Source organism: Canis lupus, chromosome 13 (genome assembly GCF_011100685.1).
Source record: "Canis lupus familiaris isolate Mischka breed German Shepherd chromosome 13, alternate assembly UU_Cfam_GSD_1.0, whole genome shotgun sequence".
Classification (NCBI taxonomy): domain Eukaryota; kingdom Metazoa; phylum Chordata; class Mammalia; order Carnivora; family Canidae; genus Canis; species Canis lupus.
This window is the reverse complement of record NC_049234.1, coordinates 34575688-34594805: the sequence shown is the minus strand read 5'-3', so window position 1 is coordinate 34594805 and position 19118 is coordinate 34575688. Positions and strand designations below refer to the sequence as shown.

General features: G+C 52.0%; 1 protein-coding gene across 1 annotated transcript in view; it reads left to right on the top strand.

Moving 5' to 3' along the window:
• COL22A1 (collagen type XXII alpha 1 chain) overlaps nt 1-19118 on the top strand; it is a 269313-nt gene that overhangs the window by 8521 nt on the left and 241674 nt on the right. Inside the window, 3 exon segments of the mRNA XM_038555601.1 lie at nt 578-677; nt 13582-13741; nt 18154-18720. Coding sequence (XP_038411529.1) covers nt 13627-13741; nt 18154-18720 — 682 coding nt within the window. The 5' untranslated portion in view covers nt 578-677; nt 13582-13626.

Here is a 19118-nt window from a genome sequence, read left to right as displayed (position 1 = left end):
AGCTCTGAGACTTCTGATGGAAAGAAAACTGATCTTGCGGGACCGCCGTGCTGGGTGCCTCCCCGTGTATCCCTGACCTTCACGTGCTCCTGCCTGCAGGACGATGGGGGGGGCGGGGAGGCAGCATCTTGGAAGAAAAGAGACCCTCTGAGTAGGTAGGCAGACAGTCACCCCAGTGCGAATCCACAAGCTTGCTCTTTTGCAGGGAGTAAAAGGTTCCAGATTAATTAATTAATTAATTAATTAATTATATATATTTTTAAAGATTTTATTTATTTATTCATGACAGACACAGAGAGAGAGGCAGAGACACAGGCAGAGGGAGGCGGAGAGAAGCAGGCTCCATGCAGGGAGCCTGACGTGGGACTCGATCCCGGGTCTCCAGGATCATACCCCGGGCTGAAGGCAGCACCAAACCGCTGGGCCACCGGAGCTGCCCGGTTCCAGATTATTTAATTTTTTTTTTTAATTTTAGAAAATATCAGAGAGATCTTCCCATGACCAAGTGAAATACAGAATTAAATCTAGTTCAGACCCTTAACCCATTGATTCGTTTGTTTCTGTGACATTGCTACAGGACGGCCCGCTGTGTGCCTGTCAGGATTCCAGGCACGGAGGAAGACAGACCAGAGACACGAGTCTAAGGAGCTCAGTGGAAAAGACAGGCCAATAAGTAGGTCAGTTTTATTTTATTTTTTTTAAAGATTTTTTTTTAATGTTTAAGTCATCTCTGTACCCAAAAAGGGGCTCGAACTCACAATTCTAAGATCAAGAGTCCCATGTTCTGCTGACGGAGCCAGCCAGGCGCCCCTAAGTAGGTCAGTTTTAATACCACTTAGCGTGTGTGGGGAGGTGTTGCTAAAACTCAGGAGTCTGTGAGAGCCCAAAGAACATAGTGACATATTGCTTGCCTGGGAAATCAGGGAAGGCTTCCTGGAGGAGAAAGCACATTAGCTGGACTTTGAAGTATGAGTAAGAGCCTGCCTGGCATGAACAGGAAAGCATCTCAGAGGCAGTGTCAGAAAGTCAGGAAAAGAAAATACTGTGGTGTTGGAAGAAGAGTGAGAAGACTTTGAGGTTGTAGAATCAGATTCATGAAGTAAGGTGTCAGGGCTGTGAACCTGGAAACGGAGATCGGGGTCAAATTGAGAAGAGCCTCAAAGAAGAGACTTGAAGGTCGGAAATGACATCCAGCAGGCCTCAGCTCATCTGCTGAGCGTGAGCAAGTCCTTTGCAAACTCAGAGTGTAGCGCAGAGATTATTAACTGGGTCCAGATACAGGAGGCTCCTTCTCAGAGGGGCAACTGTCCTCAGAGCTTGTGTGGAGTGTGTGCCTTCCAGCAGCGTGGGGATCAGAGCCTACAGGGGGGTCTCGAAAGGTGGGAGCTCTAAAAACCCACTTGCTGGAACCTGCCTGGGGGAAACCATGCTCTCCTGGGACAGGGGAGTCAAGCTCCTGATTCCACTTGGTAACTGCCTTGTCCTGCAGCCTCCCCATCTGGAGATGGCTAACACCCAACTCCCTCCCATTCCAGCACCTTATTTTTTTTAAAGGTTTTATTTATTTATTCATGAGAGACACACAGAGAGAGAGGTAGAGACACAGACAGAGGGAGAGGCAGGCTCCGTGTGGGGAGCCCGATGTGAGACTCGACCCAGGACTTCGGGATCACAACCTGAGCCGAAGGCGGACGCTCAACCACCGAGCCACCCAGGTGCCTCCTGGCACTTTAGACCTGAGTCCTTGTGGGAAAGGGCAGGGTGGGGATTGGAGCGTGAGGCCACGGCAAGTGTGGGGGTGGGCCACTCTCAGAGGTCTCGAACCGAATTATGTGGCTCTGTAACAGCTCTATTGGCACGAATCAAATATTGAAAAGGATTCTCTGATAATAATAGTGATAACTTCCTTTAATTGAGTGCTTGTAGCTTTTTGCATTTTTATCTTTACGGCCACCCTTTTAGGGTGCTGGGCTAGGGACTCTAATGCCTCCCCTCAGCTGGTGAGGCAGGTTCATTACCCCTGGTTAGAGACGCAGCCCCTGGGTCTGGGAAGCAGAAGCTGAGATGAGGCAGCTAGGGAGGGTGGAGGCTGGCAAACCTCAGGCTGGTCTGGCCCCTCATCTGCCGCTCTCCCAAGCAGCCCGGTCCTTCGCATGGCCTAGGAGCTCATTACTCTCCCCTTGGGAAAGGGGATCCTGCTGGGACGACACCTCCATAATCAGTGTGGGTGCCGTAGCACTATTTATAACTGCTTCATCAGGCCAGACGCTGCTCAAAATAAGTTAAACAGAAATATCTTTCTGTGTCCTCAGGACCCTGTAATCTGAGACAGTCTCTTGTGAAATGCCCCGAGACAGTGTACTATTTGGAAGGGGTGGGGGGTAGAAACAAAAGAAGAGAATATTGGGAAAGATAAAAGGACGGGGTTGGGGCAGCCCTAAGATGTTGGAATAAACTAATAGAGCAGTAAAGAGCATTTCCAGGGGCTGAAGGGTGGGCGGCCTCCTGTCTGTGCGCCCCCTTTGGGCCCGGGAGGGATGCAGGGTGAGGTATCTGGATGGGTTTTGGAAGTCCGCCCTGAGGTGAGGTTGACCGAGGTGATTCTGGGAAATACTTGTCTAAACTGGGTTGAGGATCAGAGCTGGAAAAGGGGACACAGAGGCAAGATGTTGAGTGAGGACAATGTTTAAGGAACCAGGGACACCGTGGGCGGGTGGCAAGGTGAGCTCCAGAGAGTAAGGGCTGCACCTGCTGCCCATGCACCTGCTCTGTGCTCTGCAAGAAGAAGGAACCACAGTGCAGATTGGCTGGAGTTGGAAAGGTGAAGGTGGGGAAGCGTTTGCTTCGGACATCACAGCTCTGGTACCTCTGGTCTTTGGGCAACACTAGGTCAGGTGCTCAAGGGATGAATCTCGTCTCGTTCCCCCCACCCCAGGATGTGGCTTCCTTCTCCATCTGGATCCCCTGTGTCGTGAGGGCCTTCTCATCTCTAAACTTAGCAGCCATAGTAGAAAACTACCTCTCTCCAAAACTCCAGCAGAGGTCCCAGAGATGGCTCAGCTTGTGCACGTGCTTGACCCTCATCATAACCCAGCATCGGGTGGGGGATGTGGCATCTACAGTGGTCTGGTCTCGTGGCACCCCACGTGAACCACATCCATGGAGCATAGGACCGAAGTGTTGGCGAGAGCAAGAGGTGAATTCTGGTTCTGGAAGAAGGGAGCCTAGAAGGGTGAAAGCAGTGGTGGGACCAGGCAGGAGACATTCCTTGGGGTGCAGATAGGGGTGGTCCCAGGGTGCCCAGTCTTCCAACTCCCCAGAGCCCTTTCAATTCAGCACCATTGTAGAGCTGAACAAAGGATCCAGAGTTGATGGGCATGTCCCTGCATGTTATTTAAAGCACAGAACTCCAAGCGCTGCCATCGCGGGGCCTGCAGCCTGCCCTGGACGGTCCTTCCCACTTGGCTCTGACGTCCTTCGGGAGGCAGCCGGTAACTCCTTGAGAAGGTGGCCCAGAATGTGAATCCTTGAGCAGTGTCGTGGCCTGGGGTCTCCAGTCCATGAAAGAGGACAGCAACTGCACACTCAGGCTGTCGTGAGGCCTCCATGTGTGGCTGTGCACCTGCCGTGTGTTGGTGCTCGGGGACTTACCTTGAGTTCACATACACATCAGTTCTCTCCCGGAGCACCCCTGACCTGGAGGGTATAGGTGGTCAGCAATGTTTTTCCCCACTCTGTGTGTTCCCCACCCTTGCTCTCAACCACAGCTGGGGCTCACCCAGCACCCTACATGCGGTGTCCCTTGGTCCCCCCATCTTGGCTCTCATCCCCCATACGTTCCCCATCTTTGCTCTCAACCGCGACCCCTTTCTGGTCCGGTAACAAACCATGACCACCTCCTGTGACTCTCTGTTCACTTTCGGCAGCTATTCAGGCTAGTCTACACGGTTCCAGCCCTGAAGCATAATCCTTTATTCACCGTATGCTCTGTGCATCCACCACCACCCCCCCAGCCATCCCCCATCACCACCAGTGATGACCACTGTCCCAGAGGACCTGGTGATGGTGCTGGGGGGGTGTTTGCCCCTTTCCATCTTCCCTTCTTTTTCCAGAGGGTTGAGTGAGGATGAAGGAGAGGGAAGGGGTGGCAGGGGGGTCCTGCTGGCTGTCTTTGCCACTGGTGCTTCCTTACACTTCTGGGCACTCAGGTGATGACTCTGATGGAGCCTTCTTAGCTCTGAGTCCCCCAGCTTGGGACAGCTCTTCAGGTTGGTCTCTCCTTTGCCCCTTGCACCTCGGCCCAGCAGCACCTTTGGAGCTGCTAACAGGGGCTCTCCTTGTTGTGCTAGCAGCTACCCGGGTTGAGTACCAACCCAGCAATGCATGCTTACCTCCCTTTCATGGTGATTTTATTTTATTTTATTTTATTTTATTTTATTTTATTTTATTTTATTTATTTTATTTTATATTTTATTTTATTTATTTTATTTTATTTTATTTTATTTTATTTTATTTTATTTTATTTTATTTTATTTTATTTGTTTTATTTTTTTAAGAGGGAAGCAGACTCCCTGCAAGGAGCCTGATGTGGGAATCGATCCCGGATCCCAGGATCACACCCTGGGATGTGATCAACCATTAAGCCACCCAGGCATCCCCTCATGGTGTTTATTTGACTCCTGGAATCTCACTCACTCATGCCACATGGAGTCATGGGGGTGTGGGCAGCCTCTTCCCTCCTCCCTCATCCATATAAGATATAGGACGTGTAGTCAGGTGACAGAGGGGAGACCAGAGAAATGGGTCTGTGTTGGGGTGGCGGGGGGCGGGGGGGACTCTGAGCACCATCCAGAGGCAGTGAGGAGTTACTGCAGGATTCATCCATGAGGCTATGGATCCTATTTGTGCAGTGGGAGCCTCACTGGGTTCTTGTGAGCATGTGCCAACGATGCGGTAGGGGGCAGTCTGAGAGCTGGGGCCACCTCCCCAGCACGGGTTCAGGAATCAAGAACTGATGGATGCTTCTTACTCCTCACCGCACCCCGCTTCCTGGATGGCTGGCTCCTTCCCGTTATTCACATCTCTGTTCAGTGTCCCTCCTCCGCTTGGAGACTGTCCTTTTGCAAAGTGTAAAAGCTGTCCTAGCCAAGTCATTATCCATCACTTGACTCCGTCGTGCTCAAATCACTGTTCTCTGAAACCGTATTCTTACTTCCTTGTTCCCTTGTGTCTGGTTCTCCTCCTTTCTTAGAAAGTAAGCTCTGTGGAGGCAGGGTTGTTGGCTCTCCCCAATGATTGGATAAGGTCTGGCAGGTAGTCTGGGACTCAGTGAGTACCTGCTGAGTTCATAAATCGACAGCTCCTCAGACCGTGCAGAGTAGTGAAGCAGTGGGTGCCAGGTTTGGGGCAAAGCTTGCCTCACAAGTCCTCCTCCCGGGGCCAGCTTAAGGAATATTCTTTGTTTCAAGAGTAGAGAGAGCTTGACTTTCATTCACAAATTTTAGCAACTGGGAGAGAAACAACTGGCACCTTGATGCCTCTTCTTAGGGACAAAAAAAAAAAGTATAGGAAATAATTTTGAATTCTGCAGCATAAAGCAGGAGGCCACATCCCTCACTCTACTCTTATCCTTCAATGAGATGCGTCCTGCGCTTTGGGCAGCGTAGGGCTTATGCGGATTCCATTGAAATCTTGTGATGCTCTGATGAGGAGGATACAGAGCTGGGTGGGTGTTCTTGCCCCCTAGCAGGACCCAGGACTGACTGCGCAACACCTGGGCGCCTTCCCTCCCTTCCCTCCCGCCAGGCACCCAGGTGCACACCGCCGTTCCCCGGAGGACCAGGCCTCCCTGCTCCACCGAAATTGGCCCTGGATCTAGGCTCCCAGCAGCCTGGGATATACCCTCTGCTTTGTCACCTCATGGCCGTGTGATCCCGGGCACATTCTGTAGCTCTGCGGAACCTGAGACCCCTCTGCCAGCTTGTTAGGAAGAGAAAACGCCAGGAGTGAAACCAGCCACGACAGGCCGTTCATCCCACCGTGCCGTGGTGTGCTTGTCCCGTCGTTTCCGCACACGCAGTCGGGTCAGCTGCCATTCTGTAGATTTGACATATGTGTTCACTGCCCTAAAAGTCCTCTGTGCTCTGCCTCTCGGCCTCCTCCCCGCTCCAGTGCCCCAGCAGCCACAGATCCCTTCACTGTCTCCGCAATTTGCCTTTTCCAGAGCATCGCTGGGTTGGAGCCGCACAGTGTGCGCCCTTTCCAAGTTGGCTTCTTTACTTGCTGATAAGCACTTAGGGTCCCTGGTCCCTCCCTTGTCTTTTGATGGCCTGAGAGCTCTTTTTTTTTTTTTTTTTTTTTTTTTTTTTTTTTTTTAGCACTGAATGACATTCCGTTGTCTGGGGGGATGACAGTTTCCAGCTCTGTTCCGCTACTGAAGGACGTCTTGGGTGCTTCCAAGTTTCGGCCTTATGGCTGAAGCTGCTGCAAACATCCACGCGCAGATTCTTGTGTGGACATACGTTTTCAGCTCCTTTGGGTAAATACCAAGGAGCAGGATGGCTGGGACAACTTGGGAAGAGCACGTTTAGATTGTGAGAAACCGCCAAACTGTCTTCCCAAGTGGCCGCACCATTCTGTGCTCCCCCATCCTTGCTGGCATCTGGTGGTGTCCATGTGCAGACTTTGGCCATTCTCCGAGGGGTGTAGTGGAGTCTCGTTTTATTTTATGGCTTTCTGATGCCATGTGGCATGGAGCATCTCTCTGCATGGTTCCTTGCTATCGTGCATCGTCTTTGATGTGGTGCTTATTAAGAACACAGGCCTGTTTCCCCACCCCCCCCCATGGGCCCGTTTTTTAATATCAAGTTGTTTGTTTCCTTATTGTTGAGTTTCAAGAGTTCTTTGTATATTTTGGATCATAGTTCATCATCAGGCACGTCTTCTGCAAATGTTTTCTCCTACTCTGTGGCTTGTCTTTCCATTGTTGGAGGTTTGTTGTCACTGTTGTTTCATTAAAAGCACCGCACACAGAGCTCTCACCCTAGAAGTCACGTAAGAATGCTGGATCAGGGAACAGACTAATAATGCCAGGGTGCCCTAGCGTGCTCGCCTCTATGACTAAGTGTAGTAATGAGAGGTGGAGAAATTGCCTCTTGTCCTCTGCCCAGAGCTCTGACAGCACTCCTGCTGCACATTCCAGGGGTGTCCCCCGCCCCAGTCCTCCTTCTGAGCTCTGGACTCAAGTGTCTGTCTTTGACTTCTCCATCTGGCTGCTTCACACTCACTTGGTGTGTCCAGTGGGAACTCCTCATGCCTGCTGCCCCCGGTGACTGGCTCCGGGTGCTCAGACAGGGAATGCGGACTCCCCTCCTCCACATCCTCCTCTATCCCTCCTCTCTCCCTGCAGGTCCCACGTATCATGGCATTCGCCATCATCCTAGGGAAGGTGGCCTATGTCTCTTGATGCTGCACCACCTTCCTTAGCCCCTGGGCTCTGCCCACCCCTCTCTGCAGGGTAGATGCCACTTCTATGCAGGAGGACATGCGCTGGCCTCAGGAGGTCTCCAGGAAGTCTGACCCCTTTCTCTGGGTCACCACACAAGTCCCTGGGCTGTCTTTATGAGCACTCTTCCCTCAAATTTGAGTGCCTTCCTCTCTCCAAATCCCTACCATCTCCTTCAGCCTTCATTCCTTCCTCCAGAATACTGCACTTCTTGCTTATCCCATGAATGATAAGCAAGGCGGGGAGGGTGGTGGCCATCTGTGGCGAAGGCAACTCTGGTCCTCCTGCCTGTTCCCCACTCATCTTCCCAGGCTCAGCTCAGATGTCACCTCCTCCAGGAACCTGTGCTTACTCCCCAGGCCTGAGTTAGGCACTTGTCCTTCCCTCTAACAGAGCTCTGACTACATGGAAACGTAAGCATCTTCTTGCTTCCGTGTCTCCACCATGAGGCTGCAATCTCTGGGCAGAGTGTCCTATCCTGTGTGCGGGGCACTTAGTAAGTCTTAACGTGCATTTAGGGCACCCTTGAATTAGATTGCAGAGCAGAGCCCTTCCTGGTGCCCCCTGCGGCCTGCCTCAGCCAAGATTGAGTAGCTCAGATCAAATGTCCCTCAATACTGTGTGTGGCAATGTTGGCTGACATCAGACTTTTTTAAAAAATATTTTTTATCTAATTATTAGAGAGAGAGAGAATAAGCAGAAGCAGAGGGAGGGGCAGAGGGAGAAGCTGACTCCCTGCTGAGCAGGGAGCCTGATGTGGGGCTCGATCCCAGGACCCCAGGATCATGATCTGAGCTGAAGGCAGACGCTTAACTAACTGCCCCCAACATCAGACTTTATACAAGATTATCACACCCACTCATTGCCTCATGTCCTCTACAGATCCAAGGAGGGGATATCATTCCCATTCTATAGGTGAGGAAACAAAGGATTAGAAAATCACAGAAATAGTGTGCCTTCAGCACTCACTGTGGTCAGGCATCATTCTAAGCTTTGCACATGTAATAAGTGGCTCAGTTAATTCTTCCAGTGGCCTGTGAGATAGGTATCATCATCCCCACTCTTACATGAAAGGGCTGAGCTCCAGAGAGGTTAGGTGACTCCCCTGGTTTGCACAGCTAATAAGAATTTGAGCACGGGGATTCTGGTCGAGAAGTGTCATCACAATGCTAGCTACCCCAGGGGAAGCCAGTGCCCCAGACAGTTCTGAACAGGAGATACTCGCTATGTGTTTGTTGACCGAGGAGGACTTGATCCAGGTCACACAAAGCCCAGTTCAAATCCAGGATGCAGGCTTTCCATTGCTTCCCTGGCTCCCCCAGTTGGGTTTTTGAGCAACCCTGCTGAGAGGATTGCTCCCTCTTCCCAGCCACCCAGCTCAGCTCCCTCTTCCCTATCTGACCAGCAGGCGCAGCTGGTATCACTGACAGCCCCACAGGTGAGCATCGAGGCTCAGAGCTCAGTGGTCTGGACACTTGTCGCCATGCTTTTATGTCTCCACTGGATTCCTGGCCGGAGCATCGCCCGTCACCCTGGCAACATATCAGCAGTGCCTCAGCCCCTCCTCTGCAGTGGGCAGCAGCCAGACCCTCTGTGCAGACCCGGGGTGCTCTCTGCCCAGGCTGCCCTCCAATGCGCCAAATCTCATTTTCTCCCTTTAAATTGCATTCTGCTCAGTGTCTTCTCCTCACTCTCCCCGGGGCCCTGGATAGGGAACACTGGTTACTATGGCAATGGGCTGGCTTGTGGCAGGAACTCAGCTCAACAAATTAATTGCTGGACTTTCGGAGACTAATGGCCAAGCTCTGCCTCCCAGGGACAGGGTGTGGCCTATATCATGCCAGCTGGGCAGCTGAGCCCGGGAAAGAGCTCAGAGCCTGGAGGAAGAAAGAGAGAGAGATGGATTCATGGCACCCATGCTTGCTGGGGCTGCCACCTGAGATGGGCTGGGGATGGCAGGGAGATGGGCTCCCCCAAATGTCACCTTTCCTGCACACTTGGTCTGTGCTAGCATTGTGCCAGGTGCTTCACAGAAAGCATTTTGTGTTATGCTCAGAGCACCCCTGATGAAGTAGAGATCACCCTCTTTTGGGGGAATGCACTGTTCATCCATGCGGCTAAGGAAGAATGCTGGGGTTCCGTAGCAGGCCTGTCTGCCTCAGGGGGCATTTTGTCGCAAACACTCCATATGTTCCTGAACAGAAGGCCATTCTGTCCTCTACTACCTCTTCCAGAGGAGAGGAGCACAAGGAACCTTTCCTGCCTCTCACCCCATGAAGCCAGTGCTACTCTAATCCCCCAAACCAGGCAAAGACCCTCCAAGGAAAGAAAAAGACCAACGTCTCTCATGAATTTCGATGCAAAAGTCTTCAACAAAGTATTAGCTAATTGAATACAAACGTGTACAGAAAGAGTTCTCAGATGAATCCTGCTAGGATTCATGGATTTATCTGCTAGGATTACATGGCCTGTAAGACTGGCTCACCGTTTGAAGATCAACGAAGCACTTGGATTCAGGCGGCTTCCCTTCCCTCCAGTTAATGTCAGGTTTCTTGGCCCCTCATCCTCCCCCGACCTTGTGTCCTTGTTCCCTTCCTCCTGTGAACTGAGTCATGAGAATTTGGTGTTTGACTCTATGCTTTGCTTGTTTCTCCCATTGTTTCTGGGCTTTGTAATATGGGTTGTCCTAGCCAGCTTCCAACAACCTGGGAGAAGCAGCGTTGCAGAGCGATGAGGAGCCTGGCCTGCGGTCAGGTCAGATTGGCTGGGTTTGCATCCCGGCTCCGAGGTGTAGAGTCCCAGACATGTTGCTAAGCCCTTTTATGCTCTGTTTCTTACTCAGCAAACTGCATCTCTTGATACCTGCTGTGCGGATTAAATGGGTTCTTCCCTGTGAAGTCCTTAGGTGGCTTCTGGTGCTTCGCAAACTGGCGGCCCCCATTAGCTGTGCATGCTGGAGAGAGTGTGGGTCTTGGTGCCCTTTGGGCCTGAAGGACCCCTGCATTGTGTCTGTGTTGGCAGGTGCACACCAGGTTCATCACTGGAGAGCTGGGGGAACAGTGCAGCTTGTGGGGTTGCTGAGACCTCGGAGCACGTTGGTGAAAGCACTGCATGCTTTTCCCAGCCCTTTCTCTAGAGGAAAAACTATGATTCTCAAAACTCAAATACTCTGTGAGCCCCAGATGGGGCAAATAGTCAGCCAGTGAGAGGGATGGTGTTGGGCACAGATGACCTCAGGGGAGCTTAGAGTCAAGGAGTGATTGTCTCCGAGTGCCTAGGGTGGACTCACACACACTCCAGCAGGGTGTGGTGGGGGGTGTCTCCCCAACTCCCAGCCTCAGCTTGCTCACCTGTAAAAGGGGGATGTTGATGCCCACCCCTCGGGGTTGTCGTAAGGATGGAGAGGTACAATTTGTACAGAATAGAGGCTCCCTACCAATACTGGGCTTTACCCCAGTGTGAGAGCCTGTGGGTGGTGGATGGCCTCAAGAAACAGGTCTGGGGTGGAGTCCCAGCTCTGGCTCATGTCAGCCCTGTGGCCTTTTGATTATTCAATCCATGCAACAATCTCTTGCAACAACCCACAGTGAGGAGGGTCTGTTATTACCTATTTTTTGTATGTGGGCTGTGTCACGTTGAAAAGTTTCCTTATCATCTTAGTGGAAGGAGTGCTTTGATCATGAAAGGGAGTTAGATTTTGTCAGATGCTTCTGTATCATTTGGGATCATGCTGTGTGTTTTTCCTTTGCTCCACGGCTGCAGTGTGACACATGGGTTCATTTTTGCACGTTGAACCAGCCTTGCATTCCTGGGGTGAATCCCATGTGGTCCCAGTGTATAACCCTTTTGGTGTGTGGCTAAATTCAGCTTTCCAGTCTTCTATTAAGAACTTGCACATCTCATTCATAAGGGAGGTTGGCCTGAAGTTTTCTCTTTATCTGTGTGTATATTTATCTGTGTATATATTTGGGGAAGATGCATGACTAAGATTCTTCTAGAAATCTGGAGAGTACAACCTGCTTTTGCTCAACTTCCACCCAGTTTCAACAATGAGGGGAAATGATCACCTTTCTTGAGGCCTGGAAAATACTAGACGCTACGGCTGTTCCTACTTTATCTTCTTAGTCCACATTCTTCCTAATTAGTTCATTAAAAAAAATGATGGCCCAGTAGTTGTTACTAGTACTTGGATTTTTTTGTATCCATGGAGGTCTTTGAAAGAGCGTGGGCTCAAAGCCCAGAGGGGGGCAGGGTCAAGTCCTGGTCCCTCCTCTGGTGACCTGGGGACAGACCTGAATCTTCATCTTCATCGTCTCCTTTGCCATGTGGAAGGAGTGAAGCTGGCCTTAAAGGTCGTGTGAGTTCATTGGACAGTCTGAAAGTGCTGGGTGTGTGGAGATAATACACAGCAGCTATTCAGTGACTCTCCCGGTTCTTTAAAAAACATCTGCGTTCTTCTAAAGAAGGGCTCTGGTCACCTCAGATGATAATACGACCCCATCACTCACTACTAAATCTAATATTTATTTGTCAGATGCCCATTATGTGTCAGGAACTATTCCAGGTTCTGGGCAGCAGAATGAACAAGACAGACAAGTCCATGCTTTCTGGTCCATGTAGCTTTGAAGGATGAGAGGTGTGGGCAGCCCACTGGACTTGCCAAGATTCTGTATCTCTCCTCCCCCTGGACCCTCTGCTCCTGACCTTGGCTTCTGTACCCCCCTCCCCCCCATGGACCATTTTGGGAAAGTGCCTTTCTTCTTGGTCCTGTGGCTACCTCCTGAGTGTCATACTTCCAGGGTGTTGTCCTGGAAGATACCCTGGGCTATTACATACCCTCTGCCCTTGTGAGCTGGCCCCTTAGTGGCCTGGTAAGATGAGGGCAGTGTGCCCTGAGGGTGGTGGGGACCAGAGTGAGAATTCAGGCACCTGCCCCAAGAGGAGCCTCCACACCTGTCCTGCTGGGGGGAAGTTCTCCAAGTGCCATGGCTTGGTTCTCCCCTGGGACTTTGCAGATGCTGTTCCCTCTGTTTGAAAATGATCATCTGTTTTTTGTTTGGTTGAATCCAACTCAGTTTTCCAGAATTGGCTTGGCTGTCACTCATCCAAGAGGCCTCTACCCCTAAAATGGTCACATAACTGCCCCGGGGCTCCCATCGCCTCTGAGCTTCCCTACGCCGGTGCTCATTTTACCCCATCTTGCCTCCCCCATGTCTCACCTGTCTCCCAGGTGTCCCTGAGAGCCCTTGAGGGAGGGGCTTCTGTGTCCCTCATCTGCCTACCCTCAGCACCTGGCACATGAGGGCAACTGATAAATATCTCAGAATTCTAGAACCTGTTTTCCCTTTCCTAGATCTTGGCTTTAACCGTGACAAATACTTTCTGAAATGGACATCCACATGAAAATAAAATACGCAGAAGAAGAAATACACTTAGCTAATAAATGCCATAGATCAAAGAAATGCACAGGAAGCAAAAAGCAATGTCTCTCCTACTGAGCTGACAGGTTGAGGGAATGATGATACCTACGCTGCTGGGGACGCGGCAAGGCCCCCACTCCACCCTGCCCAGTGGGAGCAAGTACAACCTCTTCGGAAAGGAGTTGGATAATTTCTATCAGGGTCCTTTTAAAATATTTCATGTGATGCCCTAAGTATTTTCCTATAAACATGCCCTAAGAAAATAATTAAATATGGGCCAAGATTTAGGTACCAAGATGTTCTCTTGTAACATATTAAACAAATAAATGGCCTGTTAAATGCCCAGAGGCAGAGATTTTGATCACAAGGTGGTGCTGGGGCCAAGGTATGGGCCCGCATGGCCAGTGATGATGGGCCTGGCAGGTCCTTGGTGTGCAATTTGCTGGTGGTTGGAGAGGGAGAGGGCTGAGGCCCAAGGGGTAGGCCTCCCAGGAGTTCACCTGTTAGAGAGTCACTCTGTTGGCTGTAACAGAAGTGAAGTCAAGGCATGAAGGAGTTGGGAGGCCGGCAATTCCTCCACTCAGGGCTGGGGTTGCCTCTTTCTTCAGCCTGACAGCCCCGAGGCTCTTCTCTAAAGGTGTGTCCTTCTCCACACAGGGCATGTTCCAGTAGATTCTAACGGCGTCTCTTCCCGGCCGAGAAATGCATGTTCCCCAGCGTGGGAGAGCCGTGGCCAGCCTGCGAGGGAACGCCGTGGCCTGCCTCCTCTGGATGTTGCTGCTGTGGCGTGGGGACGGCTGTCAGGCCCAGAGGGCAGGTGGGGCCACCGAACAATGTGCTGGGGCTGGACCTCGAGCAGCCAGTGTGTGTGTCCACGTGTGTGAGCATGTGTGTGCAGGTGTAAGAAGGTGAGTGAAAGTGAATGTGTGTTTGGGGAGCGTAGGGTGCAGACATGTGACCATGAGTGAGCTGGGGACTGATGTGAGAGAGAGGGAGGTAGGCTGTCCAGCAAGTGTGGGTGTCGGCTGTCCTCGCCACTGAGAGTGGCCTTCAGTTGTCCAGCGAGGGCATGTGCTTATGTGTGTGAGTGTATGTGTGTGTGTGAGAGTGTGTAAACGTGTGATAGAGTGGGAGAGAGTGTATTAAAGTACATGTTTGAGTGTGAGCCTGGGGGGGTGTGTGTGACTGTGTGTGTAAAAGTGAGCCTGCACAAGTGTGAGTGAGGTAAGTGTAGGGGAGCATGTGTCAGATTGTTTGTGTGAGCATATGTGAGTGTGTGTGACTGTGTGAGTGTGTGATAGAGCTGGAGAGAATATATAAAAATACATGTATGAGTGTGAGTCTGAGGGTGTGTGTGTGACAGTGTGAGTTATAAAAGTGTCGGAGCATGTGTGTAGAAGTGAGAGTGCACAAGTGTGAGAGTGAGGTGACTGTGTGGGTGTGTGTGAGCATGTGTGCGAGCATGTGACCATGTGATAGAGCTGGAGAGAGAGTATATAAAAGTGCATGTATGGGTGTGAGAGTCTAAGGGTGTGTCAAAGTGAGAGTGCATAGGTGTGAGTGAGGCAAGTGTGTGAGCATTGTGTGTGTGATAGAGCTGTAGAGAGTATAGAAGTGAGTGTATAGGTGTGAAAGTCTGAGGGTGAGTGTAATTATGACCGTGTGCATGTGTGTTAAAGTGAGTATGAGTGTGACAGGGGCTGATGAGCATGGGTGTGTGTGACTGGGTAAGAGTGTGGGACTGTCAGCATGTCCGTGAGCGTATGCGAACGTGCATGTGAGAGTCCGAGGGTGGGTGTGTCTGTGCGAGTGTGTGAGGGTGTGTGCGGCGGACAGCGCAAGAGAAGAGTGAGCAGACCACACAGTGTGCCGTGAGCTTGTCTCCCCCTAGTGCCTGCAGGGCCACCTGTGTCAGGGCCTCCTGGGGAGGTGCCGGGCCTGGACCCGTGAAGGAGGGGTCACGGCGCCTGGGCCCTGGGTGCGTACCTGGGTGCTCAGGTGAACGCCTCTCCGGGACTGGCCCCAGGGCACCCGGCGAGCATCGGGGTAGAACCACCCATTTTGCAGATGAGGAACCAGGGACCAAGATGTCCCAAGTCCCTGCAGGTGAGGAGGGCGCACACAAGGATGCGCCCACCTGAGCCCACGGGGGAGGCCAACAGGAAACCCCCCAAGCCTGTGCTCTGCATGATTCTCCCCAAGCCCCCACCCCCCACCGTCTTCCACTGGGCCTGAGCCTCCCAGAGCCCAGGAGCTGGGGAGACGGTGATGACTGTGCACGTCCTGGCTTCACGGGAGGAGCGTAGGCCTCTGCGTCCACGGAGATGAGCCCGAGAGCACACGCAGCCGACGATGGGGAGGGCCCAGCCACCCTCTCCCCAGCCCTCATTCCGTCACACGGCAGCCCAGGGGGGCGCGGTCCCGGGCGGGGCTCACACATGTGGACCCACCTCAAGGTCGGCGGCCTTCTGGGGCCGACACCCTCATTCCCACGTGCACACCACGCACCATGCACATCTGTTCTCCGGCCCCCAGCACAGAATGTACCCGAGTGCCAAGGGGCCCCTGGGTGAGGCCTCTGGGACAAATGAACCTTCTTCTGCAGCCTTAAAATAAATTTGCTCAAGGCTTACAGCCCGCAGGCCGGGCCCTGCTTGGCCCACAGCAGCAATTATCCTGCACAGGCTGGGGCGCTATTGTCCCCACACAAAAGGATGACCTTTTGTGTCAAGGAGAAAAACTGCCCAGGAATTATCTCTTGAGTCCACACATCTGGGCAAACACGCTCCGAAAGCTCTAATCCTGTTAGGGAGCAATCCTGTGAAGGCAGGGATTTGCCTCCGCTCCTGACAGCAGATTGCAGCTCGGGGTTTGGAAATTCGGGGTAAAGGTAGACGTGGAAAATTTGTGAGTGGCGCTGCCGGAGGGTGGGCTCGGGAGGTATCTGTGTGTAAATACAGGGTTATTGCTTTTCTGGGTTTTGAATTAATTCACGGCTTATACATATAAACATAAAATCAGAAATACAGGATAAGAACTGTCACTCGCAGTTGTGCTTGCCAGAGGTAAGCAGCGTTTCTCTCTGTGGGTCTGTTATGCGCACAGACACGATCACGCACACATACGGCCCGTCACATCGACACATAGCTTTCCAGACCCAACCGTACACTGGAAAAATGCCTGTGTTGGTGACTAAGGATTCCTTCAAGCCAACAGTCCACGGCTGCCTGTCGCTGCGCCATGTGAGCCCACGGTGATGATCCTGTGAGCAGCTCGGTATTGTGATCACGTAGCTGGCCTCCAGGATTTTGCTTGTCAGGGCTCCATGAACTTCTTATATATCTTTTAAATTTTTTTTCTCGCCCTTTGTCTGATTGTTTTATTGGGGTCAATCCCGAAATTTGAAAGTATTTGAAATACTCTCATTTTTTAAAAAAATAAATTTATTTTTTATTGGAGTTCAATTCGCCAACATATAGAATAACACCCAGTGCTCATCCCGTCAAGTGCCCCCCTCGGTGTCTGTCACCCAGTCATCCCCACCCCCCCGCCCACCTCCCCTTCCACCACCCCTAGTTCGTTTCCCAGAGTTAGGAGTCTCTCATGTTCTGTCTCCCTTTCTGATATTTCCCACTCATTTTTTCTCCTTTCCCCTGTATTCCCTTTCACTATTTTTTATATTCCCCAAATGAATGAGACCATATAATGTTTGTCCTTCTCCGGTTGACTCATTTCACTCAGCATAATACCCTCCAATTCCATCCACGTTGAAGCAAATGGTGGGTTGAAAATAGTCTCCTTGATGAGGCTTCTAAAACCCTGAAAATGGGTCTGTTTGACAGATCCCACGGCCAGCAGCAGAGCATTCTCTTGCACACTGGCTATCCTCGGATTTTTTTTGTTTTTTTGTTTTTTTTACTTTTGTCAACACGCTAGTTTAACAAACTGGGTTTTTGTTGTTGTTGTTGTTGTTATTTTGTTCTTACTGGACAAATGTTTTTGGCGGGCGCTCCAGAGGCCTGGTCAGCTGCTGCTGGTGGTACGAACAAGCCTCGGATTCTGGAAGAGTCAACCAGGGCTTCTCGACAGTTCCCTCATATGTCTGAGTGGCTCTTTGGGGTTTAGCAACCCTTCTCCTCATTACCTATTGTGAAATGGGGATGAGCAAGCTGTCAGCACAGCGTTGCCCTGAGGATCAGAAATAGATTATATAGTGTTTAATCAAGAGCATTGCATAGTTTATATAAAAGTTACAAAACTTATAAAAATATAAGCATGGTACACACCATTTGCTTATACTTTTTTGCTTCTATTTGCTTCTATTTTTATACAGCATTATAGAATCTCTACAAATTTATATTTAAAATATATGAGTGCGATATATTTTACGTGGCTTATAATACTGGAATACTGTGCGCTATTTAACCATCTAACAAGAGAGCACTGGCTCAATAAATTATGTGCACCGTGCAGTGGCGTCTCTGCCCAGCCGTGGAAACCAGGATCATCACACTGGTTTCCGGCATATTGCCGGATGTGGGGAAAACTTCTGTGTATTAGTGTGTCTGGTACAGTCCTATGTGCATCAGTAACCATACGGAAATAAGAAAATAATTAGGTGTATACGCTGTGAGTTCACAGCGTATACCTCTCTGTCTATGGAAACACAGGCATTTAAAACATTTTTCGATGGCCTTTTTAAAATGAGCACGCATTACGGGCAGTAGGGTTTTTTTTTTTAAAATATTTTATTCATTTATTCATGAGAGACACACAGAGAAAGAGAGAGAGGCAGAGACACAGGCAGAGGGAGAAGCAGGCTCCATGCAGGGAGCCCAATGCGGGACTTGATCTGGGACTTCAGGATCACACCCTGGGCCGAAGGCGGGTGCTAAACCACTGAGCTATCCAGGGATCCCCAAGCTGCAGCAGGTTTAAAAAAAAAAATGAAGTCACTTGGTAACCAAAACAAAAACTATTTAAGAAATTGATAGAGTGGTGGCCCGCCAGCGGGAACCACTTTTATGCAAGAATCTGTGTTGGCAGCAGACTCCCCAGCAACCTTGAGGACACTCATCATCCTTAGCCAGTTAAGGAGGCGAAGTTCAGAGCTTGAAGGCAGCCAGACAGGGTCCCCAGCCAGGCGTGTGTGAGGCCACCAGTGCCTCTAGGCACAAGGGCGGCGACCTTTCCCAATCTATTTGCTCCCCACCCCACCCTCCGCTGCAGGTTGCAAGACGGTCCACTATGACCTGGTCTTCCTCTTGGACACCTCCTCCAGCGTGGGCAAGGAGGACTTCGAGAAGGTCCGGCAGTGGGTGGCCAACCTGGTGGACACCTTCGAGGTGGGCCCCGACCGCACCCGCGTGGGGGTCGTGCGCTACAGCGACCGGCCCACCACGGCCTTCGAACTGGGCCTGTTCGGCTCCCGGGAGGCTGTCAAGGCGGCGGCGCGGCACCTGGCCTACCACGGCGGCAACACCAACACGGGCGACGCCCTGCGCTTCATCACGCGCCACAGCTTCTCCCGGCAGGCCGGTGGCCGCCCCGGGGACCGCGCCTTCAAGCAGGTGGCCATCCTCCTGACCGACGGCCGCAGCCAGGACCTGGTGCTGGACGCCGCGGCCACCGCGCACCGCGCGGGCATCCGCATCTTCGCCGTGGGCGTCGGGGCGGCGCTCAGGGAGGAGCTGGAGGAGATCGCCTCGGAGCCCAAGTCTGCCCACGTCTTCCACGTGTCCGACTTCGACGCCATCGACAAGATCCGTGGCAAGCTGAGGCGCCGCCTGTGTGAAAGTGAGTGTGCGCTGTGGGGCGCACGGGCTGGAGCAGGGGGAGCCCCGCAGGTGGCAAGTGGCAGGGGTACACCAAGTGCACCGGGGCCCGGGCTCAGGGCCGGAGGGAAATGAGCCCCGCCTGCACCCCTGCACCGGGGGCGCAAGTGTGTGCAGTGGTGCACTCGGCCAAGCAGTGGGGAGCCCCGTGCTGCCCCGCGGGCAGGTGCCAGGGGTGCACCCGAGTGCACCTGAGTGTACCAACCCCAGGCTCAAGCAGGGAGGAAAACCAATCCCACCTGCACACCTGCACCAGGGGCTAAAGTCTGTGCCGCGGGCCCACAGGCCAAGCAGGGGGGAGCCCCATGTTGTGCAGCCAGCAGGTGCCAGGGGTGCACCGGCCCCGGGTTCAAACCAGTC